The 27,102-nt window shown below is 43.1% G+C and overlaps 2 protein-coding genes and 1 non-coding gene across 4 annotated transcripts in view; all 3 read right to left on the bottom strand.

The window, feature by feature from the left end:
- RPS15A (ribosomal protein S15a) overlaps positions 1-13,520 on the bottom strand; it is a 43,811-nt gene extending 30,291 nt beyond the window's left edge. The window contains exons 1-5 of one of the 2 annotated variants that reach the window (XM_014482503.2): positions 12,956-13,520; positions 12,367-12,504; positions 11,800-11,879; positions 9,014-9,099; positions 7,760-7,899 (exon numbers count right to left, since the gene is read on the bottom strand). In XM_014482503.2, coding sequence (XP_014337989.1) covers positions 7,806-7,899; positions 9,014-9,099; positions 11,800-11,879; positions 12,367-12,499 — 393 coding nt within the window. In that variant the 5' untranslated portion in view covers positions 12,500-12,504; positions 12,956-13,520 and the 3' untranslated portion in view covers positions 7,760-7,805. Of the gene's footprint in view, positions 1-7,759; positions 7,900-9,013; positions 9,100-11,799; positions 11,880-12,366; positions 12,505-12,955 lie in introns of those variants that run through there. The other variant, XM_070362766.1, reaches the window with a different exon arrangement.
- Positions 13,521-17,667: 4,147 nt separating this feature from the next.
- Positions 17,668-26,431, bottom strand: ARL6IP1 (ARL6 interacting reticulophagy regulator 1). Its single transcript, XM_005908583.3, has 6 exons — positions 26,280-26,431; positions 23,325-23,458; positions 22,618-22,737; positions 20,276-20,393; positions 19,609-19,693; positions 17,668-19,187 (listed from the first exon to the last, which is right to left on the bottom strand). Exons 1-6 carry the CDS (start codon positions 26,313-26,315, stop codon positions 18,925-18,927), a joined length of 756 nt encoding a protein of 251 aa, XP_005908645.2. The 5' UTR covers positions 26,316-26,431; the 3' UTR covers positions 17,668-18,924.
- On the bottom strand, positions 22,795-22,901 carry LOC138985656 (U6 spliceosomal RNA). Its single transcript, XR_011462701.1, has one exon. It is a non-coding gene; the product is annotated as a U6 spliceosomal RNA (small nuclear RNA).
- Positions 26,432-27,102: the final 671 nt, after the last annotated feature.

Raw genomic sequence — 27,102 nt, 5'->3', positions numbered from 1 at the left:
CTCATGGACTGTAGCCCGCCAGGCTCCTCTGTCCATGGGAATTTTCAGGCAAGAATACTGGAGTGAGTTGCCATTTCCTACTCCAGGGGATCTTCCTGACCCAGGGATCAAACCTGGGTCTCCTGCGTCTCCTTCACTGGCAGGTGAATTCTTTACCACTGAGCCTAAGTAGATCGTATCACTTTCTAATTTGTATATATGAGATCCATAATTTCTGTTTGGATAGAAATTTCTATTCTTCTTCACATAAGAAGTATAAAGCGATACCAATTCCTTATATTAGCAACTAGATTGACAGTAAATACCAGGTAAAAAGTCATGTAATAGAAATACTACTTAATAATGAAATATTACATAATAAAACTTTTGTGTTTGGTTTTGCTTTTGGGCCGCAATGAGTCTTAGTTGCAGCATGTGTTTTTTTTTTGTTTTGTTTTGTTTTGTTTGAGTTGGGGCTTTCAAACTCTCAATTGCAGCTTGTGGAATCTAGTTTCCTGACCAGGGATCGAACCCAGGCCTCCTACATTGGGAGCATGGCGTCTCAGCCACTGGACCATCTGGGAAGTCCCCAGTAAAACTGTTTATAAAATTGTTTTCGAAACAGTAAACTAAAATTTCTCAGATTTAAACAACTTTGATTTAAAACTTTGATATTCAATACTTATATAATTTGTATTTTGCCCTGTAACTTGAATACTTTTGAATACTTTAGAAAAGCAACTTCATTGAGGCTTTACAGCTTTAACACTTTTTTATTTGTATATTTATTTACTTTATATTTTCTATGAAAACATACTCAAATTCTTATATTTTGAAACTAATTACACTTTTTTGTCTTTTGGATCATTACAGCCTGTAGAATATAAATTATACAAAAACTTTACTATATTTCGTGATTTTATGGAAAATGAAGGGTAATAAATTTTATGGAACATACAATAATTTATAAATTATGAATGTCTTTCTCACCCAAATATTGCTGTCCCATCATCTTGCTAAGGATATATGCAACAGTTCAGTTTTTGACATTCAGCCAACTTCATCATATAAAACCAAATTTATTTAGGGTTTTGCTGTTATGAAGCTGTCAAGATACAAGAGAATATACTTTACTAAACATCTTGTTAGCTTGATTTATTACTTTTAAATATACAGACATATGACACACAGGCCTTTTTTGGAACTCTGGCCCTGGCACAGGCTGCTTGCAGCAAGAGTGTGAAGCCCTGATCCCATAGAACAGAGCTTCTCAACCTGGAGTGATGTTGCCCTGTAGGAGAATTTAGTAAAGTCTGGAGACATTTTTGCTTGTCTCAGTTGGCATGTAATGAGTTTTAAGACATTCCTTTCTTTCATTAACAGACTGCTAGTTTCATTAACATCCAGCTGAAGACTAGCAGGGGGGTAACTCTTTCTGCCCCCTTCTGATGCTTATGTCAGAAGCTTTCTCTATCTCCTTTATGCTTTAATAAAACTTTATTACACAAAAGCTCTGAGCGATCAAGCCTCGTCTCTGGCCCCGGATTGAATTCTTCTCCTCCGGAAGCCAAGAATCCCAGCGTCTTTTCGTGGGTCAACAACAACCTTGCAGAATGATAATCCCTTTTATTCTGCCTACCACCAATTTCCTTTTTGTAACTTAAAAAGCCCTTACTAAATTTCAGAGACTGCTCTAATGCTTGTTGTATACAATTCACTTCTATCAGTGGGCTAGTAATGAACCAAAATCAACGGGTGATTTCTCGCTCTTCTACACTGCCATTGCTGAATAGCTGGATCTCTGCGTTGTCACCCACACTCCCAGGACTGGGCTAACAGAGCCCAGCACCCAGCACCATGGCAGAAAGAAATGGGGCACACGGGAGTTCTCCCGCCAGCCTGGCAGTAACACACATCACTCCTGCTCACAGCTCATGCGTTGCCAGAACTAATCACATAGAAAGTATATGTACCTGGCAGGGGGAGAACCTGGACATTTTGCCAACAGCTCTAATCACCATCCCAGTACTTAACAAGCGTTGTATTTGATCTTTGTGACCACCACAGGGGGCAGTACTATCATTCTTACGGTAAAGATAAAGAAACTGATACAGCAAGGAATGGCAATTGGCCCAAGATCACAGGGCATGTGAGTGACTGAGACTAACATTTCATTTCAAAATGCATTCTATTAACCATCTTTCTTTACTGCCACCTTTAGCTTATTTTCTGTGTGGTCTTCAGTGTGCTGCTGTCCATGGGGTCGCAAAGAGTCACAACTGAGTGACTGAATGACAACAACAAAGCATTTAAATCTTGACTTTGCCACTCACTCCCTAGCATCTTGAATAAAATGGCACGGCTCTGTGCTTTACTTTTTTTCAACCTGAAAAACTGGACCCAACAATAGTAGCTGTAATGCCGAACAGTTAAGATGAAATTAGATGATAGCTGTAAAGCTTTTAGTTCCATGCCTGGCATATAGTAGTAACTAACAAACTGAGAAACCTATATGCAGGTCAGGAATCAACAGTTAGAACTGGACATGGAAAAACAGACTGGTTCCAAATAGGAAAAGGAGTACGTCAAGGCTGTATATTGTCATCCTGCTTATTTAACTTCTATGCAGAGTACATCATGAGAAACGCTGGGCTGGAGGAAGCACAAGCTAGACTCACGATTGCCAGGAGAAATATCAATAAGCTCAGATATGCAGATGACACCACCCTTATAGCAGAGAATGAAGAGGAACTAAAGAGCCTCTTGATGAAAGTGAAAGAGGAGAGTGAAAAAGTTGGCTTAAAGCTCAAACTTCAGAAAACTAAGATCATGGCATCTGGTCCCATCACTTCATGGGAAATAGATGGGGAAACAGTGGCTGACTTTATTTTTTGGGGCTCCAAAATCACTGCAGATGATGATTGCAGCCATGAAATTAAAAGATGCTTACTCCTTGAAAGTTATGACCAACCTAGATAGTATATTGAAAAGCAGAGATATTACTTTGCAAAGGTCTGTCTAGTCGAGGCTATGGTTTTTCCAGTGGTCATGTCTGGATGTGAGAGTTGGACTGTGAAGAAAGCTGAGTGCCGAAGAATTGATGCTTTTGAACTGTAGTGTTGAAGAAGACTCCTGAGAGTCCCTTGGACTGCAAGGAGATCCAACCAGTCCATCCTAAAGGCGATCAGTACTGGGTGTTCATTGGAAGGACTGATCCTGAAGCTGAAACTCCAATACTTTGGCCACCTCATGCAAAGAGTTGACTCATTGGAAAAGACCCTGATGCTGGGAGGGACTGGGGGCAGGAGAAGGGGATGACAGAGGATGAGATGGCTGGATGGCATCACCCACTCGATGGACATGAGTTTGAGTGAACTCCAGGAGTTGGTGATGGACAGGGAGGCCTGGCATGCTGCAATTCATGGGGTCGCAAAGAGTCGGACATGACTGAGCAACTGAATTGAACTGAAAAAACACTAAAAACTACTCTTAGCCTTACTAATTCCCAGGTGATGCAAAGCTGAAGAATCCACCTGCCAATGCAGGAGATGCAAGAGATGCAGATTCAGTCCCTGTGTTGGGAAGATGCCCTGGAGTAGGAAATGGCAACCCACTCCAGGATTCTTGCCGGGAGAATCCCATGGATAGAGAAGCCTTTCGTGCTGCAGTCCGTGGGGTTGCAGAGTTAGACACAACTTAGCAACTGAACAACAAATCTTCAGAAAAAGTGTAACACATTTCTTTGGAAGAAAGTTTTATGATGTGACATTTAAGCTGGATTCTGGGAACACCTCTGGGGAAAAGGTATTCCAGATGGGGTGAGCCATAACCAAGGGCTCAGAGGCGGCACACATTTGAGGGAGATTTAGAGCTCAGGATTAGATTGTCCCTATATTAAAACTGAAACAATGGGTATTAGCTATTTTGTAAGTAGTGAATCAGAATGGAAAGCCAAGAATCAGATTTTGGGTTTCCCAGAGCTTGCTTTCTTCTGGGTCAGAAGTGGAAAGCAAACTTCCTAGTCTGGGGTAAAGGAAAAGTCATCTCAGGTGTTGACCTGACCAAGTTAAACTGTTAATAATTCTGACTCGCCCAGAGAACTGAGCACTCTTCTATCTTCCCAAGTTACCCCAAAGCAAGGCAAAACAGCCTCCAAATGAGGACTCAGCATGCACTAGCATGGACACAGACGTGCTGCTAAATTGTGGAGGGTCTCCTTGGCAATGGTTTTGACCTTTTGAATTACAAATTTCTTTCAGACTGTGACCAAAGGCTCTGTGCTGTATGGAATGTGTTTCAAAAAAAAAAAAAGGTATCAAAGTTTGTCTGCCTGACATCTATAGATTCCAGGTTAACCAGGACCTGCGAAGGTGTGGGGCCCCCTCATAAGACTGACTCAAAGTGCATCTAGAGGGTTCAAATAATCCAGGCGCTGTGCCACTCCAAGCCTCTGGTCTCTGCTTTCTGGCAGCAGTAGCACATTAGGAATGAAGGCTGGGTTCACATCACCGGGAAGTCATCCTGCCAGCAGCAACCTAAACAGTCTCCAGAACCTCAACTCCAGTACATAGTCCCAGGTCATGATACAACTCTTACTGGGAGGGTATCAGAAACAGACTAAGGCCATCTGCTTCCTTACCGGCATACAGAACATGTGCTGTTAATTTCATTAACAGGTCTCCCAATTGTTCCCACCCTTGTTCATTTTAAAGGACACAGGATCCCTATTAATAGCAAATGGGGCCATTTTCTTGTCCTCATTTTAGTATTTGAAGTCAACACCCGGTATGATATTCAATCAACACGTACTTCCTGAGGGGCTTCTCTGGTGGCCCTGCTGCTGCTGGTAAGTCACTTCAGTCATGTCCGACTGTGTGACCAGAGACAGCAGCCCACGCTAGTGATACAGAATCCTCCTGCCAATGCAGGAGACGTTAAGAGACTTAGGTTTGATCTCTTGGTCAGGAAGATCCCCTGAAGGAAATAGCAACCCACTCCAGTATTCTTGCCTGGGACAGAGTATCCCAGGGACAGAGGTGCCTGGCGGGCTACAGTCCATAGGGTCACAAGGAGACACAGCTGAAGTGACTTAGCACACAGGTACTTACTAAGGTATCCCCCATGTGCCATTATCAGGCAGGCCAGAGACAACAGTAAACAATACATGGCCTCCATCTACTTAAGAGCTTACAACCTTGGCGTTTAAGACAAATCACATGTGTCTAAACAGCTGTAAAAACATCAAGTGCTTAGTACTGTTTTATGTAACCTCACCTTTCCTTCGGACTTCCCTGGTGGCTCAGATGGTAAAGCATCTGTCTACAATGTATGAGACCCGGGTTCAATCCCTGGGTTGGGAAGATCCCCTGGAGAAGGAAATGGCAATCCACTCCAGTCTGGAAAATCCCATGGACAGAGGAGCCAGGTAGGCTACAGTCCATGGGGTCGCAAGGAGTCAGACACGACTGCCTTCACTTTCACCTTTCCCTCAATTAAGGTAGATTTTTTCCATTTTCCCCAATGTACAGACAAGGAAATCAAGGTTATTAGGTAGAAAAGCAGACCTCAATCCTGATCTGTTGAGCCCCCCAAACTCATGTTAATTACTCACAACCTTTCAAATATCAGAAGCCCCAAACCTAGACATGCCTCTCAACTTGCTTTTTAGTGAGGCCTACCACATGTGGTTGGGCTTCCCAAGGGTACTAGCGGTAAAGAACACGCCTGCTAATGCAAGAGACCCGGGTTCAACCAGTGTGTCGGGAGGATCCTCTTGAGGGCATGGCAGCCCACTCCAATATTCTTGCCTTGAAAATCCCACGGACAGGAGCCTGGTGGGCTATAGTCCAGAGTTTAGACAGGACTGAAGCAACTTAGCACACACACCATATGTGGTTACCAGGCCTGTTTCCCACATCTTACAGTAGGCCCTTTCAGGAAGTTACTAAATGAGTCCCCTCTTTACCCAAGAAGGAAGCTCAGAGTTGTTACTTGTAAGAGTTCACCTTACTTCAAGTCAGCAATGATTCTGCATTCCTACCCTGCAATACCAGTCCCAATTAAGATGTGCTTTAAGTGTGAATAAATGTACTATGTTGATCATTTCAGGCTTCCAAGACAGCGCTGAAACAAATATCAACCTCAAATATGCAGATTACACCACCCTTATGGCAGAAGAGGAACTAAAGAGCCTCTTAATCAAAGTGAAAAAGAACATTCAACATTCAAAATACAAAGATAATGGCATCCAGCCTCATCACTTCACGGCAAATAGATGGGGAAACAATGGAAGCAGAGACAGACTATTTCCTTGGGCTCCGAACTCACTGCAGATGATGACTGCAGCCATAAGACACTTGTTTCTTGGAAGGAAGAAAAGCTATGACAAATCTAGACAGCATATTAAAAAGCAGACATTACTTTACCAACAAAGGTCCATATAGTCAAAGCTATGGTTTTTCCAGTAGTTATGTACAGATTGAGTTGGACCATAAAGAAAGCTGAGCACCAAAGAATTGATGCTTTTCAACTGTGGTGTTGGAGAAGACTCTTCAAGAAGAGTCCCTTGGATAGCAAGCTGAAACCAGTCAATCCTAAAGGAAATCAATCCTGACTATTCATCAAAAGGACTGATGCTGAAGCTCCAACACTTTGGCATCTGATGAGAAGAGCCAACTCATTGGAAAAGATCCTGATGCTGGGAAAGACTGAGGACAGAAGGGGGTGACAGAGGATGAGATGGTTGGATGGAAGGCATCATCAACCTAATGGACATGTTTTAACAAGCTTCAGGAGATGGTGAAGGACAGGGAAGCCTGGCATCTTGCAGTCCATGGGGTAGCAGTCAGACATGACTGAGCGACTGAACAAGATGGCGCTAGTGGTAAAGAACTTGCCAGCCAATGCAGGACACTGTTAAGAGACAGTGAGTTCTATCTCTGGGTTGGGAAAAAGCACTAGAGGGCATGGCACCCACTCCAGTATACTTGCCTGGAAAATCCTTAAACACAGAGGAGCCTGTGGCAAGATACGTAGGATCCATAGGGTCAAAAAAGTCAGACAAGACTGAAGTCACTAGCACAAACACACACATCATTTCAAAGACACTGCAAAGAGCAAAACCTCATTCATTTTTCACATCATCTGTATGGTGAAATTTTAACTTTTGAACACAAATGTTATTTTAAGAGAAAAAAAAGTTTCTCTTTACTTGTTTTAATGTGGCTTCCTGAAGTTTTGAATACACATGTGGCTCTTGTTAGATGTATACTGGACAGCACTGCTCTTACTAATTCTGCCCAATTCCTGAATACATTTGATGATAGGTTTACAGTACTGGTTTTTTAAAAAGAATGACTTTATAAGAACATACTGCTGGCATGTCCCTGATATGCCATCCAAATTTACTTTGAGTCTTAAGTGAGCTGTAGGGCTCTAATTTTCTGCTTCCTTATGAGTACTTACATAATCAACTGTAACTTATCATATTTTTAGGGTATGAAATGCATATTCTATTAAGCTAAAAATAGGAAAGGCACCACTCATTCAAGGGTTAATTTAAGACTCCAGAAGAGGCAGCTTCACCATCTGGACCCAAACCAGAGTCAACCATGCAGGGCCAGACACACCTTCCTCTGGTGAGCCACAAGGGTGATGGTGAAAGTTACACCAAAATTTTCTTGTACTTCAAGGAAACAGCATTCACCAATTAACACAAAGGCTGTATACTTCCAAAGACACTCTTGTTACTCTGCTGTACAAAATTCAAAACGACTTAAGGAAGCATCAGAGTCCTCTGAGGCATTTTATTTGTATGTATTACATCCCTAGAAAAAGAATCCAAGGATTTTCCCTCCTGTATGTTTTCGTCTTGCTTCTTCATGGTCCATGATGCCAGCTGAGGTTGTCAGTACAATGAAACTATGGAAAGTTAAAAAAAAAAAGTTGGTAAGTTTTCCCTACGAACTATTCAACATCGAACTACTTCTGGTACAAAAAAATTCCAACATTCATCAGTGTTTAACATACGGTCCCAGACATAATGCAGCCTCCACAGGCTGGCAGTGCACAGGCATGACGCCTAGAGCCAAAGACTCCAGCGATACACACAGTCCTGGTCTCAGCTAACATGAGGCAATGCTACCTAAAAACAAAAACTGGACCTCCTCTAACTTCAGAATGTCACTTTCTGCTCTTAAGCAGACACACAGTTTAAAGCATTAAAGCACTGATATAACTTGACAGAATTGTTTCTGCCACTTACTGTGTGTATGATCACAGGCAAGCTATCATACAGTTACTTGGACAAAGGGCATCCCACCTGGCCTATCTCATGGGTTACTATGGGGGTCAAGGTAAGACACAGAAAATGTATCAACTGAGAGGCATTAAAATTAGCATCCTAATTACAATCACAAAGGACTTGCCCATAACACTATACCTGTTATACAGTAACCATGAAGTGGGAGTAAATTCAACACCACCAAACGTAACTGGGTGTTTAAGTTCTTAACCACAAACAGACCAAATGCTTGGTGTGTCAGATCAGGTTTTAAACTGCTTTACCAGAAGTAAATCAGCTGATAATGTAACTTATAAGAGAACTACCATCTTTAAGAAATCAAGGCCATGAATCACCCAAAGCCTCACAGCTTTAAAGAAAATCCAGAATTTGAACTCAGTCTCTTAACCACAGATGAAGATTTTCAAACTGAGTTTGCCCAGAGGGCAATGGTTCAGAAGTCATTCTGGCCACAGGAGGGTATTCATAGAGAACATGTATGAACTATTTGCACTAAGCCAAAAGAGCAGACACTAAAGGGAACGCAATTCTGCTCTCAGCCAGCTTCAGCTCTCACACACCTCTCAGAAACTAAAACCTAACACATGAAGTGTGGCCACATAGGCGCTAACCCACGAGTCAAGCTGTTTGGGAATGGAGACTATTACTACTACTGTTATGTAAAAAATAAATAAGAAGCTCTGCATCACAGGCATCCACAGCATCAATTTTAAATGAAGAAAATCAACTCACCCAAACTGACGGGATGGGAGCAGGTTATTCTGCCATTTTTCTAGATCTTTGAGTTGCACATCAAATCTAGGGCTGATCACTCCACACTGTAAACAGAAACAGAAAACAGTGTTCACACTTCACTAATAACAAATAACACTAAAAAGCTTTTATAACGGAGCATGGAAGCCAACCAACTCAACATTACATGGGTAACTATTCTGTTCAATACTCTATGTAAGTTCAATTTGAAGAACAAGACTATGGCTACTTAGGAGGAAAAAGCGAACTACTGGAAATATCAACAGAAGAGGCAGAACATAAGACAACACACGGTAGCCAGCAGTGCGCATCCCTACGGCCTGTGGCGCTGTCCTGGCACAAATGGCCAGATTTTAAAGAGCCGAGAGAGCAAGTCTCAGAGCTAAATAAGACAACCCTGCTCACATCTCTGTTCTACAAATCACTAGCACACTCACCAAGATGCCTTGCATGCTCAGTCGCTTCAGTCATATTCCACTCTTTTCGACCCTAATAGACCATTCTCCAGGCAAGAATACTGAAGTGGGCTGTCATGCCCTCCTCCAGGGGATCTTCCCCACCCAAGGACTGAATCTGCATCTCTCACCTCTCCTGCATTGGCAGGCAGGTTCTTTACCACTAGTGTAGCCTGGGAAGACTCCAAAATGTTTAACAGTCAACTGAATGAGACTACAAGATTAGAACTTGGTGAAGTCTCTGAGTAGTTACCCTTCCCACTTCCCTAGGCAGATCGAAACTGAAAATGGACCCATCAGGTCCAAGCGCCCCCAGGCAGGAAGCTCACTCAGCTTCTTTTTATCACATCATCCTGGGAGCTACTACTGTCACTTGACTATCAAGGGCAATCCCACATTGGATAGAAGCAACACAGGGATACCACGAGGGAAAACCCAAGCAAGCTAAAGTAAAGACAAAGCTTTCTGAGGCCTCTACACTACCACACCCGAGCTTTATGTATTCCAGTAGCAAAAAAATCCCTCCTATTCAGCTAGTGTAAGTCCAGCATATCTGCTCTCCGCCGCCAAGTCGCTTCAGTCGTGTCCGACTCTGCGACCCCACTGACTGCAGCCTACCAGGCTCCCCCGTCCCTGGGATTCTCCAGGCAAGAACACTGGAGTGGGTTGCCATTTCCTTCTCCAATGCATGAAAGTGGAAAGTCAAAGTGAAGTCACTCAGTCGTGTCTGACTCTTAGGGACCCCATGGACTGCAGCCTACCAGGCTCCTCCATCCATGGGATTTGCCAGGCAAGAGTACTGGAGTGGGGTGCCATTGCCTTCTCCTGTATCTGCTCTCAAACCACATCAATCTAAGATATGATTAAGGCAAGAATTTTCTTAACCTAATCTTTAAACACTACCTGATTTCCCAGCCCCATTACATTTCCACAATAAGGTATATCCATCTCTTGCATGAAGGAAACTGAGGCAAGAATGTCTTACAAAGCAAGAAAACTGAAGTTAAGAGAAACCAAAAAATAATTCTGGCATTTGGCAGGGCCTGGATTTCAACTATCTATTAGCCAGGATTTTCCAAATAATTTAGTGTATCACAGAGTAAGGATGCCACAAGTGAGTTCCATTTGGTAAATACTCTGTTCAAACTTATTTCTTAAGCTATTATGTACAGTGAGTGTTCAAGAGAAACCTGGTACAGGGCACTTCTCAAACTGGTTTTTTTTTAATATCAAATCTTCTGCGGGACAGCTTTAAAATGTGCTATAAGCTATACACCAGAATTAGTCTTTCACTGTCCCTCAGCAGGACTCAGATTTCCTAATTCTCAGTTTCCTAATTCTTAAAAATAGAGGGGAAAATAAACACACCCTCTTCTACTTCAACACACTGTGAGGATCAGAGTGAGAAAAGTGAATTCAAATCCTTCCTTGGGATTGGAATCTAATGGTTACAATAAAATAAAACAAGACAGACCCAAAATGTCCTTCAAAAACTCTTTAAAGGCTTCATATCCAGTAATTTTCATCTGACATTAAGAATCTATCCACACCAGAAGCAAATTCACTACGTAAGAAAGCAGCTTTGTAACTAAACAACTGCGGGACTAGGGAATGACCTTATTAGTCAGTCTGGCCCCTGCCACTAACCACTTTCTTGGCCCACTTGCCCTAGTGCTGGATTACAGGAACCTGCCTGCAATATAGGAGACCCAGGCTCAATCCCTGGGTTGGGAAGATACCCTGGAGAATCCCACTGACAGAGGAGCCTGGCGGGCTGTCATCTTTGGGGTTGCAAAGAGTTGGACACCACTGAGCGACTCACACTTTGGATTACAGGATCTCAGATCCCTTGCAAATCTGAAAGCTACAAATCTGACACAGAAAGCAAACCAGCAACGATGAGACCCCCAACTGACTTACAGACTAATACCTAGCCCCCAAATTCATGCAATCCAAAGTCAAAAACATCAAACACATTCAGTAGATTATGCCTACAAACTGACAGGAAAAACAGACCTCACAAGTTATTTACACCAACAGGACTACTGGCCTTGAACCATCCAGGATTCAAAACCAGTACCACCAGTCTCAAGCCTCCACATCTCCCTTCAGATAACCTTATACTCCAAACACTAGGTCAACTTACAATTCTATCAGGAAGAAGTTACATAAAATTTAATGATTTTAATCAATTCTCATTCTTAACCTAACTAGGTAAAGCAAGCACGACATTATCTGATTTTACAAAGGCAATATACCACCTTAGACCATTCTCAAGATTCTAAAATGTGAAAGATAGTCAATTCTTACCTTATTTAGCCTGCCTGTGAGGTTCACAACAATTTTCCCAGCCCTGTGATCATCAATGATTTCAAATTCGCCAATGTAACCTGTAGAACACAACTGACTGTATTAAAAAATAATTTTAAAATGAAGACAGTAATCCACCCTGCAATTTTAAAAGGGGGATACTTTCCTCCTTGCCTTTTCATACCTTCCCACTCCCAAAAGCTACCTAGTGTCCAGGACGTTCAACAATCCTTTACATCCCATGCAGCTCTGAGAAGAGCTCAGGGTCCTTTCAATGACATGTTGTGGGGTGATGTTATTATCAAGAAAGGCCATTTTAGCTGCCAAACACCTAAACAGTCACAAACCTCCTCCTTTCAACAGTCCTATCCCACTCAGCATTTCTTAAACAGCATCACTTCTCCAGGACTACCCTGTCCACAGCCCAAGTCAACTGCATTAGTTACCATGTCTGACTGCCACTTTGTTCCCCATTTTCCCTTTCCAGGCCTCTCTCCACAGTTAAATTTCTACAGGACCCATTCCATAGCATGTTTATCCCAAAACATAAAACAGCAAGACACTTACCATGCTTCATCATCACTGTTAGAAACCTGACGATGACTTTGGAGCACGGCCTAATAAGGACCTGGCGTTTGCCTCTCTTTTCGGCATTGTTGATACTCTTGAGAGCATCGGCCAGGACATTCATGCGCACCATTCTGGCTGTTCAGGGAAGACAAAACAGGCGTTTTACCGGCACTGCCATTACCAGGCACCCTATCATTTCCCTACAAACACATCCTTTCCTTTCTGCCTCAATCATGTGGAAGCTTCCCCATTTCTAAGCAGACTGGTTCCCCGGTAACCCCAGAAGGATGTCAACTACTAAAATAAAAACACCAGCCATGGTAGGTGTTATTCGAAATGGCAGTTAGTACTCAAACTTGTGGAATTCGGCAGCATCTGTACTATTAACACGGTCCTTTAAACCTACTAACTCAGTGTCAGACTTTTCCCAATAACCCAAAGATACTACTCAACTTTCACCTAACACTCATAACTGCTGCATTAACATAACATGTCCGTCCCTGTGCCATCTAAAACTATGCCCAACGGCAAGTACCGAAGTAATAAACTGAAACATTTCACATGTATCACCAGACGGGTCTCTTACCTCAAAGGGCACAAACTTCATCTAATAAAGTTTTGAAAGTTAGGAACAGAGGCATGTCTCAAACCACGACAGCAGGACGCCAACCTACTTCCTCCAGCTCAAGTGTCTTGAGAGGAAACCAGACTCGTTCCCAGCAAACGGCCACCACAGGCAGGATGCAGTTTCCCCTCCCGACGGTCCTCATCTCCCAAGCTCCCGGCGCACCCAAAGTAATGGGAAGCTGCACGGCCCACCAATTCCATGGCCCCCCGGTGCTTCTCAGAGCCAACGAGCTGCTTCAACCACTAACGGGAGGTCCTGGCGCCGCCGAAAGATTCGGAGCTGCCGCCCCCCCGGAACGGTCCAAAGCTCCCTGTTCCCAAGGGCGGCGGCCTGCGTCCCAGAGGCCGGGCTCTCCGGGGTTCAAAGCATGGGATAGCCCGGCATGACTCTCCCCTCTGCCTGCCCAGACCCTCGAAAGACTAGCTTCTCCGGCCTAAGAGGCCTCCAACATCCTCGCAGGACACGGAGCGCGAATCCCACACCACAGGATGGCACCGATAACCGACGGATGATATTGGATAGCTCAGAGAGAGATACTCACCGGCACGGAAAGATGGCGGAAAGAGGACGGGAGGGGCGAGCGCACGGAATTATGGGTTACGGGTCGGGCTATCGCGAGACTTTTAAAGCCCCGCCAAAAACAAAGAAAAAAGGATTGCCTACTGGAAGGAGGCGGGTGAAGGGGCGGAGCCTCCCGCGGGGTAGGTAGCAGAGAGTCGATGGAATCGAACATCCCCGGCGCGGCATAGGGCAGTCAGCTGGCAAGAAGTGGGGCATTTGCGTAGTTTTGAACTCCTTTCTAGCAGCTAATCGGTAAAAACGAAAAGCTGACGAGGGCCTAGATATTTACTGATTTTTATTGCAGTAACTGTTGACTATTTAGAAAGAATTTTGATACGTGCGTATTTACAGTATCTCTGGAAGGACCCACAAGAAATCGGCAATTGCCTCTGAGAAGGGCGTTAGAAACTGGGATGGGAGTCATGCTTTTCTCCCTATTTTTGTTGCTTAGTCGCTAAGTCGTATCGGACTCTTTGTGACTCTATGGATTGTAGCCGGCAAGGCTCCTTTGTTCATGGGATTTCCCAGGCAAAGATGGGTGAGTTGCCATTTCCTTCTCCAGGGGATCTTTCCCATCCGGGAATCGAACATGGGTTTCCTGCGTTGGCGACTTCTTTACCACTAGCTTTCTCCCTGTACAATTTCTGTTTTTTGAAATTTGTTTATACTTTTTCAAAACAGTAAAAAATATTTTTCTTAATCGATGCTTCTTTTTTGACGCTTTTTTTGGGCTTCAAAATCATTGCAGATGGTGATTGCAGCCATGAAATTAAAAGATGCTTACTCCTTGGAAGGAAAGTTATGACCAACCTAGATAGCATATTCAAAAGCAGAGACATTACTTTACCAACAAAGGTTCGTCTAGTCAAGGCTATGGTTTTTCCAGTGGTCATGTATGGATGTGAGAGTTGGACTGTGAAGAAGGCTGAGCGCCGAAGAATTGATGCTTTTGAACTGTGGTGTTGGAGAAGACTCTTGAGAGTCCCTTGGACTGCAAGGAGATCCAACCAGTCCATCCTAAACATCAGTCCTGAGTGTTCATTGGAAGGACTGATGCTAAAGCTGAAACTCCAATACTTTGGCCACCTCATGCGAAAAAGACTCTGATGCTGGGAGGGATTGGGGGCAGGAGGAGAAGGGGATGACAGAGGATGAGATGGCTGGATGGCATCACCGACTCGATGGACGTGAGTTTGAGTGAACTCCGAGAGTTGGTGATGGACAGGGAGGCCTGGCGGGTGCTGCAATTCATGGGTTCGCAAAGAGTCGGACAGGACTGAGCGACTGAACTGAAGTATTAGAAATTATTTACTGGAGTTCCAGACTTTTCTTTTAAGTTCTGAAATACAGACACAGTTGCAAAGAAAGCCACAAATCTTTAGAAATAAACGCTCGGCCTCTTAAAGTTTGTTGCAAGGGTCAGATGACATAATGGTGACAAAGGGCTCGCAAAATCTCTGGCACGCGTTAAATAAATGCTCAGCAGTTACTGCTCGAGGTCCGGCTGCCTGGGAGACAGGGAATTCTGGCTCCGCCCTCTCTGGAGCTGAGTGACCTTAGGCTAAGCTTCTGCTCAGGACTTAACTTCCTCACCGCTTTCACCCTTACCCTCCCTTCTTACCCTTCCCTGTATTTTCCACCCCCTTCCCTGTGTTTCCCACAAGGCTGCCAGAATGATCATTTTAAAACTTGACAGACCTCGGACTCTCCAAGGATTCCTGTCAGTAAAATCCAGATTCCTTACAAAAACTTAAAAAGTCCTTCTTGTAATATCTGCCTCCTTACATAGGAACACCATCTCCCAGCCATCTCCCTTGCTGACTTTTCTTCAGATACTCCAAGCACACTCTGCCTCAGGGCCTTTGCATTTGCTTTTCCCTTTAACTTGACTTTTCCTCCCCCAGTTTGTCAGGTCTCTGTTCAATCACACAGCGTCCTCCTCATCCTCCCTGCCCCCCAATCTCATTGCCCTGTTTAACTCTTCTCCATAGGGTTTACCGCTTGAGATTTTGGAAGTGTATTTACTGTCTCCGTTAAGCAGGCAGGGATATGGTTGGCTTTGTTCACCACTGTACCCACAGCTTCTAGATAAGTTAACTCCACATGGTAGGTCCCTGATACATGTGTAATGAATAAATGAATGGGCAAATCAGTTTCCCCGTCTGTAAAAGGGAATGATATACTAACTACTCGAAGTTGCTGTTAAGATAAATGAAATAATCCAGATAAAAGACCAGCATTTGTTATTAGCATCACAGCCCACCTCACCCACCGTCACCACTTCTCAAATCCTAAGTGAACCTTGAGGAGTGCCAAGCTCCCAACATAGGCATTGGCTTTTCTAAGAAATATTTCCTTTAAAAACTGGTTGCCTGAATGCAAGATGTTGACTAAAACTGTGGTACTCAACTTGAGGGACTTAGCAACAGTGGGGAGTTAATAAACCCACTTTCCTTCAAGAGCCTCCATCAATAGAAAACTAGCACCACTCAACCTGTTTATACACTTCATTCATTCTTTCATCCCTTCATTCAGCAAACATCTAATGAGTGCCTATCATATGCCAGTTGTAGCACGACAAACATCAGTTCCAGGCCTTAAGAGGTGCAGATCCCAGCAGAGACAAATCTCTAAATAACAGTACCAGGCAGTGTGCTGTTTCCATGCCAATATGAAGCACGTGGGAACGGAGAGGTGGCCTGCGAAGTTGCTAAAGCTTTGCCAGGAGGAAGTGCCATTTAATCTGTCTGAAGGCTTCTAACAGCTAATTCCTAACTGCCACTAAGCGCTTCCTGTAGATTAACTCTGAATCCTCAAAACACATGGAGTTACATAATGCCCCTTTGAGATCTGTATTATCTCCACCTCACAAATGAGGAAGCAAACTAAATTCAGGCTTAACTCAGTCTTAAAATTTTGCTGTAAGTTAAAAAGTCAAAGACAGTGGTCATATATAAATTACTTGTGGGGTTTTATTCCCAAACATTAGGAAGGGTGTGTGGCCTATGGGTTTTTGAGTGGCTCTAAGAGCTAGGGGCTTCCCTCATAGCTCAGTTGGTAAAGAATCTGTCTGCAATGCAGAAGACCTGGGTTTGATCCCTGGGTTGGGAAGATCCTTTGGAGAAGGGAACAGCTACCCACTCCAGTATTCTGGCCTGTATAGTCCATGGGATCACAAACAGTCGGACACAGCTGAGCGACTTTCACTTTCACTTTGAAGAGCTAGGAGGGCATATAAGGCATATAAAGATATCCAGAAATCTTGGAATGGTTGGGACTGGGGGAAGGGGAGAGGAGTGGAAATGGAGCAGAAGACTGTGTACAGATCGCCTCTTGACATCCTGTTAATTCTGGAATAACTCTGCTAGAGGTGGTGCAAAGAACTCGAAAGTCAACTTGTGCTGTGGCCAGAGCTGGCACAGTAGTATCCAAGCTGGCCTGGAGACTCATCACAGCTGCGCGTGGCTGCATTCCAGAGCACTGAGTGACCAAGAGACCTATGGTGACTAGGTAGAAACTTCCCTTTTCTGGACATCAAGCCTCCAGGAGGCTTCAAGGAAGGATCCATACATTTGGCAGGTAGGGAAAGCAAGAGGTTTGACACTGAATCTGTTCCCAGTACCCACAAAGGATAGTGAGACCCAGTGATAAAATACCCAATTTGGGCTCTATTTTAAAAAAACTCTAAGTACAAACAAATGTTACTAGGCACGTCAGGTACAAAATTCTGAGCTAGGTCCTAGGGTAGAGGTGTGTGGCCCTCTCTCCTGCATCCTTCTGCTGCCTGACCTCCCAGCCACACCCTCACATACCACCTTTGGCCATCATTTATTCATTTTACCTCCTTTTCCATCTAGGGTGGTGCCTAGATGTTTACTGAAAGAATTTAAACCTTTTAGTTCATTCTGTTCTTAAGGGACCTTCCCAACGCAGGGATGGCTTCTCCAGCATCTCCTGCATTTGCAGGTTCTTTACCACTGCGCCTCCTGGGAAATCCAAAGAGCCCGCTACAGCAGTGGAATGATCACCCAGGGTAGTTCATTAACTGGGTATGTAAATCCAATCATGGAAACACTTATTGGTTAAGCTATAAAGAAAGGACACAAGGAGGGATTCCAGCTTTTTTATTTATTCCCCTTTTAACAAAGTAGAAGAAATAATACAGGATTAAAACTGCAAAAGTAGTTAATTGGTAGAACACACATTCACACAAAAAATCTGGATAGGAAGACAAGCTTATATACAATGAGGAAACACACGTAAATTATGGTAGTTTGTAGGTTGTATACGAAACATTTAAAAAGTCAAACATGCTACACGGTGCCACTGTTTACAGCAATATTGAAGGGGAGAAAATAACACTAATTTAGGGACTGATATACCACAAGGTCCAGGTTTCACAGCATCAGTGCAATAAATTCACAAAACTATATTACAACTAGTTAATCAGTTTAAGAATTGTTCCCAAGTATATCACATTTCCAGCCCTCAGAGGTCCATTCCTACAGATTTCAACTACTCCATCTATGGGGACCAAAAGCAGCCAGTGTTACCATAAAAGGAAACTCTTGAGACTTATCTTTAAAGGCTTATTCTGGTCTTGAAAAATTGGTAGGATAAGGCTATTTTCTACTGAAATGAATCTTGACTCAACACAGGAAGACTTTTGTCCTTTATTGGCTGGTCTTGGAGTGAAGATCATGGACGTGACTCTTAACCTATTATGGACTTTAGTTCCAATTAACTGAAAGTCTGAAATTAAAAGTCCTAACTACCAACTTGTGTAAGCCTGCTACTAAAAAGCGTTTAAGGACGTACTAACTTCAAGTTTAAGTGCAAGGGAACAAGAGTTCTAAAAGTTCCTGCCAGATTCCCCATTTGGGAGGAAGGAAACATTTAGGAAACACTGAGTTTCCTACAAACTGCTAAATTCTGCACAAGGGAGAAAACACACGCTAAGGCATGAAATTAGCTTCATCTTATTCCATGAGGCTTCTGCTCCCACACTATCGAAACAGAATGAGGAATGAATCTCAATTGGTCTGTTCATCAGAAGTGGTAAACTTGGTCTATACTCATGAAGCCAGTTTTTTAAGCAGACCATGGAAGCAGACGATAGAATAAGCTTCCTGAAGTCACAGACCACTATCCTGTATCCAGCTAAAAAAAAGATCAACTTGAACAGTTACCCCGAGTCACTGTTAACTGTACTAAAGGGTGAAGTTCACCACTATTTTATTTTAAAATTAAGAGTTCAGTTAACCCTGGGTGACAAAAAACCAAGATGAGGAACTGAAGAAACAGTTGTCCATATAAGGCCAGCTGCTAAGAACACACCCATGAAGACACTGGGCATAAAGCCTTGCTTAGCAAGTCAGAATGTGTACTAAGGGCAGAGTGAGGGACAGCAGAGAGCTACTTCTGTAACATTTTAGTATCCAAACAGCATAACAGACACTGTTCCCAAGGACAATGTATACTCCATTAATCACACTGAATAAAGCAAATGCTTTATTCATTTTTCTTTTCTTTTGTTTGAGAAGCTTGTTTATCTCTCTTTTGGCCATTCCAATGTACTTCGAAATGATCCCATGTTGGTTCAGTCCAGGAAGCAAAAGTAAGAAAGTCACTTAAAGGAAAAAAAAAAAGTTACAGAGGCAACAATTAACTTTCTAAAGACTACAACATTTTACAGAAGCTAGTTCCTCAGACTAAGACACACTCTAATGAGAAGAAGCAACATGATACCCATTATTCCCGATGACAATTATCCCTAGAAGCGTCTGCTCTCACACCTCCCAACCTCAGGTAACACACACTACCTATTTTTACCTTGTGCACAATACTTTCTACCTTGGTTATCGATTCTTTGTCTTACTTCTGATAAGACCACAAACTCATTGAAAACAAGGACCCAGCTTTTAGTCATCTTTCTATGTTCACACAGTTCCTTAATCACTGCCTCAAACTCAGTGAGCAGGAACATACTGTTTACCAAATTCCAGTTAAACTGGCTAGGACATGCCTGCAGTCCTTCCCCAGAGACTTACCTATCAGGTAGGTGAGAAGGAGGTTGTGGACTTGCTGTCCCACCCAAGCAACCGCAGCAAGAGAAATGATCATGGTCATGAAGTACTAATAATGAAAATAACAAGAACTTATCAACTCCTCGGAACAGACTAAGAACTGAAACTTTAGGAGGTTGTTTCAAAGGTTGGAAAATAACTCAGTTTTTACTCTCATTTTTCTTTTAAAATATTTAGCATCTATGTATTATATAAAACCTACAGAAAACTCCCTAGGTCTACTTTATAGAATTTAGATACATTCTCTCCTAGAATAACTATTTCTATATGTAAATTAAGTAGTTTATAATATAAATTACACTACTTTCGCAATTCATAACTTCACATAGTAACCTCAAGTGAAACTAAGAGAAAAGAGATGGATCTTTTATATTTATTTCAGTAAGTAAAAAGAACCAGAAAAAATTCATTCTACAATGAAAAATTAAATGCAAAATGTAAATCTAACTTTCAGTATAACTGATACAGATAAATATTTATGCATGTACTCAGAGGAGTTAAACCAACACACAATGATAAACATCCAACCACAACTAGAGTAAAAAAGAAAGGCTTTAGACTATGATGAAGTAAAATCTGACACAATCTTAAAATGCTGCTCTACTTAAATAAGTCAAAACCAAAAAAGTACCATTTTAGGCTTTTCTTCCTTTAGTGTAAAGAGGCGTTTCCACCAGCCCACAGCTCTGCGTCGAGTTTTTACTAGATTGCTGCAAATTTCATGGAATCTTTGCTGTTGCTCGGTGGTCCTAGAAAAAGAATTTTCCTCTTTACTATAGACAAATCTAAATATTAAACAGAAGTATACCATCCTCTCAAATTTCAAAAGCTACTTTCCAAAGAAAATCTAAAGAAAACAATGCACATTATCTCATTTAAAAAAAAAGAGCTCTTGAACCATTAAGACTCTTTTGGGAATTCCTTTTTGGTCCAGTGGTTTAGGACTCCAAGCTCTAACTTCTGAGGGCCCAGGTGCAATCCCTGGTCAGGGAACTAAAATCCCACAGCTGTGCAGCATGGCCAAAAAGCAGACAAAAGACAGAAACAAAAAAAAAAACCCCAAACTTCCTATATCATTTGGCAGATCCCAGTGAATCCTGAGTTGTGGCCACCAGAGTCCCACGATTTTGAGGAGGATGTGACATTTCTACCAAACAGTAACTACTGGCATTCAAAGTACCTCAACTGGGCTTCATACATTTGATGCCAAGGCAGCCACGAACAGTTCAGATCCAATCACAAATCACAAACAAAACAGCAATAAGAATAAATACAAAAAGATACTCCAAAAAAGTCTGTTTTCATTTATAATGTATTTTAGGTTCTGATTTTTTTTTTTTTAATAATTTTGTCTTTGTACTGTCTTTGCCACACAGACATAATGGCTGATATAAAAAGCAAGCCCTCTGCTGGGGTGTGTTGCTTTCTCTCCGCTAGTCCTTGTCCTTGTAAATCTGCAGTGACAGATACAGTGGAAGGCCTTCTGCGGAGCCCTGGAACTTCTTGTAAGCAGACATTCATATACTGCCCACAGTCAAGGCTGCCCTGTGGCTATGCGACAGTGTTCTTCCTTCCTCATAAAGGTCAAAAAACAAAACTGCGCCAGTGATAACGTACCAACTACCAAGAAACTTCGTGTGTTTACTTCTGAAATTTTTTCTCCAGGATTTAAGGATTAGCAGATTAGAATGTTATCTGGCTAATAAAATCAGGGTATGATGTTGAGTCTGTTAAATTGTTACACTGCATAGTCACAAACTTGCCCCCAGGGACTTCCTCGGTGGTCCAGTGGTTAAGACTCTGAGCTCCCAAATGCAGGGGGCCCAGGTTTGATCCCTGGTCAGCAAACTAGATCCCACATGCCACAACAAAGAGTGGGCACAGCCAAATAAATTAAAAATAAAGTTTAAACATTAAAAAAAAAAAAAGAATTTGGCTCCCAAACAGCAGCATAATTTATTACTGCACATGAAAAACAATTCAGAGGGCATTTCCTAACACTAACCGTTCTGATATGATAGAAACATGTTTATACAAACAAACATGCTTACTTATCCCATAATTCAAGCAATTCCTACATTTAAAATTATTTTTACAGAATTATTTTTATCATTTGTTATTATCAGGAGAACAAAAAACTATAGGCACAAGTAGACTACTAATCAAATTAAAATAAACAACCAAGGAAGAAAAACATCCAGGAGAAAAACAATCCCATTCCTCTATCTAGTTTTGTTCACTATTTGGATCAAAAGTGAGAAATCCAACATTCCAGAGGAAAATTAAGCAATTACTTTAATAGGATCCGAAGCCACTTAACCTTATCTTGGGAACCCATAAGTAACTCGTACAAAGAATGGTATAAATGAAATAAACAACCCACTTCTGTATAAGCTTGAATCTATTCTTAAGCACTTTTGCTAACCATACTGCACTCCCTCAATGTTTCAGCCTGAAACACAAGATCAATCTTAAAAATCAAAATACTTCACAGCACCCAGAAGAGTGCACCTAACATAAAAGTAGACATTCAATAAACAGTTGCTAAATGAACAGGCAAAAAAAAAAAAAAAAAACAACTATGTTTACTGTTTTCAATTATTCATGTTATTTATGAAATTAGTATTATCTTAAATATCGATGGTAAAAAATGTAAAGCAGACATACTACTTTTATGGAAAGCTCATTATGAGTTCAATCGCTGAGAAATCATTACCGAAAAAAGCCTCACTTCAATACAAAGGTCTAGAAAGAAAAAAGTCAAAATAAATGCTAGAGTCTAAAAGAACTATGGAGATATAAGTACTGGAAATTCATGATTTATATGTGAATCAGCTAAGAAATTCTTTACATCAAACAATAAGTCTAATCCCTAGCAATCTGTTAATTAAGGCAGTTCTCTGTAATTACAGCACCCTAGTCACAGTTATCAGGTTCTCAGAAATTTGAATGCCACATCATTATGCCACCTACCATTTATTGGAGCCAAAAATTCTAGGTGCTAGAATGGGAACAAGGTAGTCAGCCAAGCACAAAAACATAACAAAACAGGAAACACCAGATAGAACAGATGGATCTAGATAGTAGATAGTCCTGTTTAAAAAAAAAAAAGTAACAAAGGTTAGAAAAATATGGTTTTTTTTTTTTTTTTTAAATATGGAACGCTTCACGAATTTGCGTGTCATCCTTGCGCAGGGGCCATGCAAATCTTCTCTGTATCGTTCCAATTTTAGTATATGTGCTGCCGAAGCGAGCACGAAAAATATGGTCTTTATTAGTGCTAGCTGAAGATGTTTATTCAGTCAGTCCTCTGGTTCTTAAAAGATGTTATCTGCCCTTCCTATTCTCATTTTCTCACAAGTGGTTTTCCGGAAGTTTTGTGACATGATGACATCCCAGGCGTAACGGTTAATGTAAACATCAAGAGGCAAAAGCCCTTTGGGGTCCTCGGCACCTTCTTGGAGTATAAACAGTCCTAAGTTTGAGCCACAGATTTATTTCACTGCACCGGTTACTGAGTTTACATAGTACTATGGATTCTGAAAACCAGGCAGACGGCTCTAAGGAAAGGCATTTTTTACAGATTTTAAAATTACAAGACTTCAGGCACTTCCATAAATGAAACCTGAACCATTATTAGTAACAAGCATAAATCTATTGTAATTTAATAGCTCACTTACAGAAACACCAAAGAAACCACACCCATGATGGCAGGTGGAAACCAGGCTCTTTCCCATCGGAGGACTTTATCTGCCATCAGCATCACTTCTCCCCATCCTTGCAGCTGCTCTTCCAGACTTGCAGTCTCTGCAGCCTACATATGAGCAACATTTAAAGCAATCATTTTACTAATCTCAACATTTCTGTGACTCCTAGAGATACCAAAGTCAGAAATCAATGGGGGGAAAATTATCATGTAACGGTCACTTTCCAAGCCCAAGCACTGGGGTTATGTAACACAATCCTTATAAAACTCCTTAAGATAGGGATAATCAGACCCATTTACAATTAAAGTGAGTTCAGAATGGTTATTTTCCCAAAGCCATGCACTGCTAGCTGCAGGCTTCCCTGGTGGCTCAGACAGTAAATCATCTGTCTACAATGCGGGAGACCTGGGTTCGATCCCTGGGTCGGGAACATTCCCTGGAGAAGGAAATGGCAACCCACTCCAGTACTCTTGCCTAGAAAATCCCATGGATGGAGTAGCCTGGTGCAGGCTACTCCGTCCATGGGGTCGCAAAGAGTTGGACACGACTGAGCGACTTCCCTTCACTAGGCACTGCTAAGTGGCACTGCCCCAAGTATAAAATAAGATCACCTGAGGTTTGCTCATTTCAGGTTGTTACAATCGATCTCTTCTTTTATCATTTCATTGATTTAACCCCCTACTCCTGAATACATGAGGAAAGCCTCTCCCTGAACAGCATTCAATTCCCAAAATAGCTCTTTGTGTACTGGAATAATCTATATATTGGCATCACTTGCACAACTAAGGAAAACTACTGTGCTTTCACCGAATTATAAATGACTTATTAATATTAACCCCAATATATCTCAATAAAACGCTCCTTACACTTATCAGGATGCTTTGGTTAGATGTCAAATTTCTCTGCAAATCTGACAATCAGCTGCAAGTAGACTTCTCAGATGAGCTAAGTAGACTTCTCAGATGAGCTACTGTGGCAAAAAACCTTTAAGTTGATTTTGTTGTTGTTTGGTTGGTTTTTTCCTTGCATGTAAGCTAAGTTTCAGAGAAGGCAATGGCACCCCACTCCAGTAGTACTCTTGCCTGGAAACTCCCATGGACGGAAGAGCCTGGTAGGCTGCAGTCCATGAGGTTTCAAAGAGTCGGACATGACTGAGCGACTTCACTTTCACTTTTCACTCTCATGCATTGGAGAAGGAAATGGCAACCCACTCCAGTGTTCTTGCCTGGAGAATCCCAGGGATGGGGAGCCTGGTAGGCTGCAGTCCGTGGGGTCGCACAGAGTCGGGCATGACTCAAGTGACTCAGCAACAAGCTAAGTTTTGCAAGAGTCGAGAAAGAAAAAAAACTAGAAAAATCCATATTTCCTTAAAAGAGTACCATGTGACAGAAACTCTGTTAAATATTTTATATACTTATACTTTAAGGTGTAAGTATATATATTTTATATACTTATATACATAAATATTTTCTATACTTACACCTCCCAACAAGCTGAAAGGAAGGTATCCTTACTATTCTCATTCTACATATAAGGAAACTGAGACACACAGAGGTTTACAGATCTGAATGCAGCAAAGCCAAGGCCAAAGGTCTTGTTCTCATTAAATTAAATCACACTGCGAAGAGTCGGACACGATTCAGCGACTTCACTTTCACTTTTCACTTTCATGCATTGGAGAAGGAAATGGCAACCCACTCCAGCGTTCTTGCCTGGAGAATCCCAGGGACGGGGGAGCCTGGTGGGCTGCTGTCTATAGGGTCGCACACAGTCGGACACGACTAAAGCGACTCATGGCCAAGATCAGTTGTTTCAATAGCTGTTCGATCTTGGGTGGGTGTGTGTGTGTGTGTGCGTGTGTGTCTGTGCAAAAAGCAGACCAGCTCGAGGCCAAGACCAGTTATTTCAATAGCTATTCGATCTTGGGTGGGTGGGTGGGGGTGGGGGGGTTTGTGTGTTGGGGCTAACTAGGCTAACCATAGAAAAGGGGCAAAGGTCATGCATATTTAAAAGTCAACACAAAATGAAAATCACCACAATCAAAACTGCCCAATAAAATAATTTGATTCGTTAGAACCTGGGCTCTTGGAAAATCAAACGCCAAAATTAAATTATTCTGTTTCTCTATTCACTGTGGTGATGGTGTGTGGCTTGTCTTTTCCTGGGAAAAGGCCATGGAGAAGATGGACAGATTTCTCTCGCTTTTTGTCTAGATCCTGCGGTGAGATTCGGGCTGAGGTTATAATTGTCTGCCTTTGATACAAGCTCACTGCAGTTCCCTTCGACCCCTGCTTACTCTAAAATCGTCCTGTGACACCCCCTCCCAGACTTAAAAGTTCCAGACAAACGCCAGGAACCTCCCATTGTCCTTCCAGCTGGATCCCACCTCCATTTTCCAGCCATGAGCTTGAAGCCTCCTTGCCGTTTTAAGCCGTGCCAGGCTCTAACAGAAACGCTCGGGAAGAGCCCTTTGACCCTCCACTCCTGCCCAATCATTAGGGTAAAGGGCGAAGGGACATTCTGATTAAGATCAAGAAGGGGGAGACACAGATACGGCTGGAGTCTGGGCCCCAAAAGCGCTCGACAGGCCCCTCGAGGCCCTCTGCCACTGACTGCAACCCAGACTGGTCACAGCCCCCTTCTCCAGCTTCCTACTCAACCTCTATTCGCAGTGAACGATCAAGCGCCCTCTTCGCTCCATCGCGTACCTTCCCCAAGGGGGTGTTAGGAGTCGCCACAACTAGTCACTACCAAGCAGAGGCTAACCAAGAAGCCAAAAGGTCAAGCGTCATCGCCTACACCCGGAAAGGGAGAGGAGGGCCGGGCCCGCCGCGGGTGATAAGAACAAGGCCGCAGCTCAGTCCCACGGAGCACACCGAAGTCCGGAGGCTCCGCTCTGTCCTCTGGCGACTAGGCGCTGGGACTCACCAGCAGATTGGTGCTGCGATTATCTCCTTCCGCCATAGTTCTCGACGTGCCGTATCAGCGAGCACAGGACACCACCAAATCAAATCCTCCGCAGACTCCCTCGCCGCACCCCTAGCGCGAGGATACGCCCCGCAGCCCGCTTATATAGGCCGGCGGCCTTTCCCGACAAACCCTGCGAAGCTCGTTCCTCATTGGGCAAATCGAGATCAAGCTTGAGCAGACCGGACCAACCGCTGTCCAGCGCATGACTTGAAACCGAGGTCAAAGGAAAGTGAGACCTCGCCGGGGCTCCGGGGGCGGGGCCATGGGGTGGCCAATCAGCGCCCAGTAGGTGGGAGACGCCCCGCCCAGGCCCCTCCTAAGCGGTTCAACGGCCGCTGCCGGGGGCCAGGCCTGGCTTCAGTATTCCCGAGGCGGGCCGCCAGGTGGCTCTCGGACGATCTTCCAGCAGACTTCAAAGCAGCTAAGCACAGCTCTCTGGAATTGAGTCCTTAAGGAAATATGCCATGCAGTAATCAGGCGGAGGGCAGAGATGGGCATGTGACAGTAACCTCCTTAAGGGGGCGGGCTGGGATCTTCTACCAGATCCAGCGGGTGGCCCTGGGCCCGGCTGTGCCCCGAGTTGGACCCGCATTTCTTCTAATCCCTGCTTTGGCAGCCCTCGTCAGGCTACTGAGCAGTTTAGCCTAGATATGTGACTTGGAGACTCGTGCCCATCTCATGAGCTTTGTGGACAAGGGAAAAGGGCATAAATTGTAGGTTTTCCTCAATTTTTCCTCCCCTACTCATTAGGAATAAGGCCTTACATGGAGGGGGCGGGGGG

This window comes from Bos mutus, chromosome 25, assembly GCF_027580195.1.
Source record: "Bos mutus isolate GX-2022 chromosome 25, NWIPB_WYAK_1.1, whole genome shotgun sequence".
NCBI classification, from domain to species: domain Eukaryota; kingdom Metazoa; phylum Chordata; class Mammalia; order Artiodactyla; family Bovidae; genus Bos; species Bos mutus.
The sequence above is the reverse complement of the archived record's forward strand: the minus strand, read 5'-3'. Positions and strand labels throughout refer to the sequence as shown.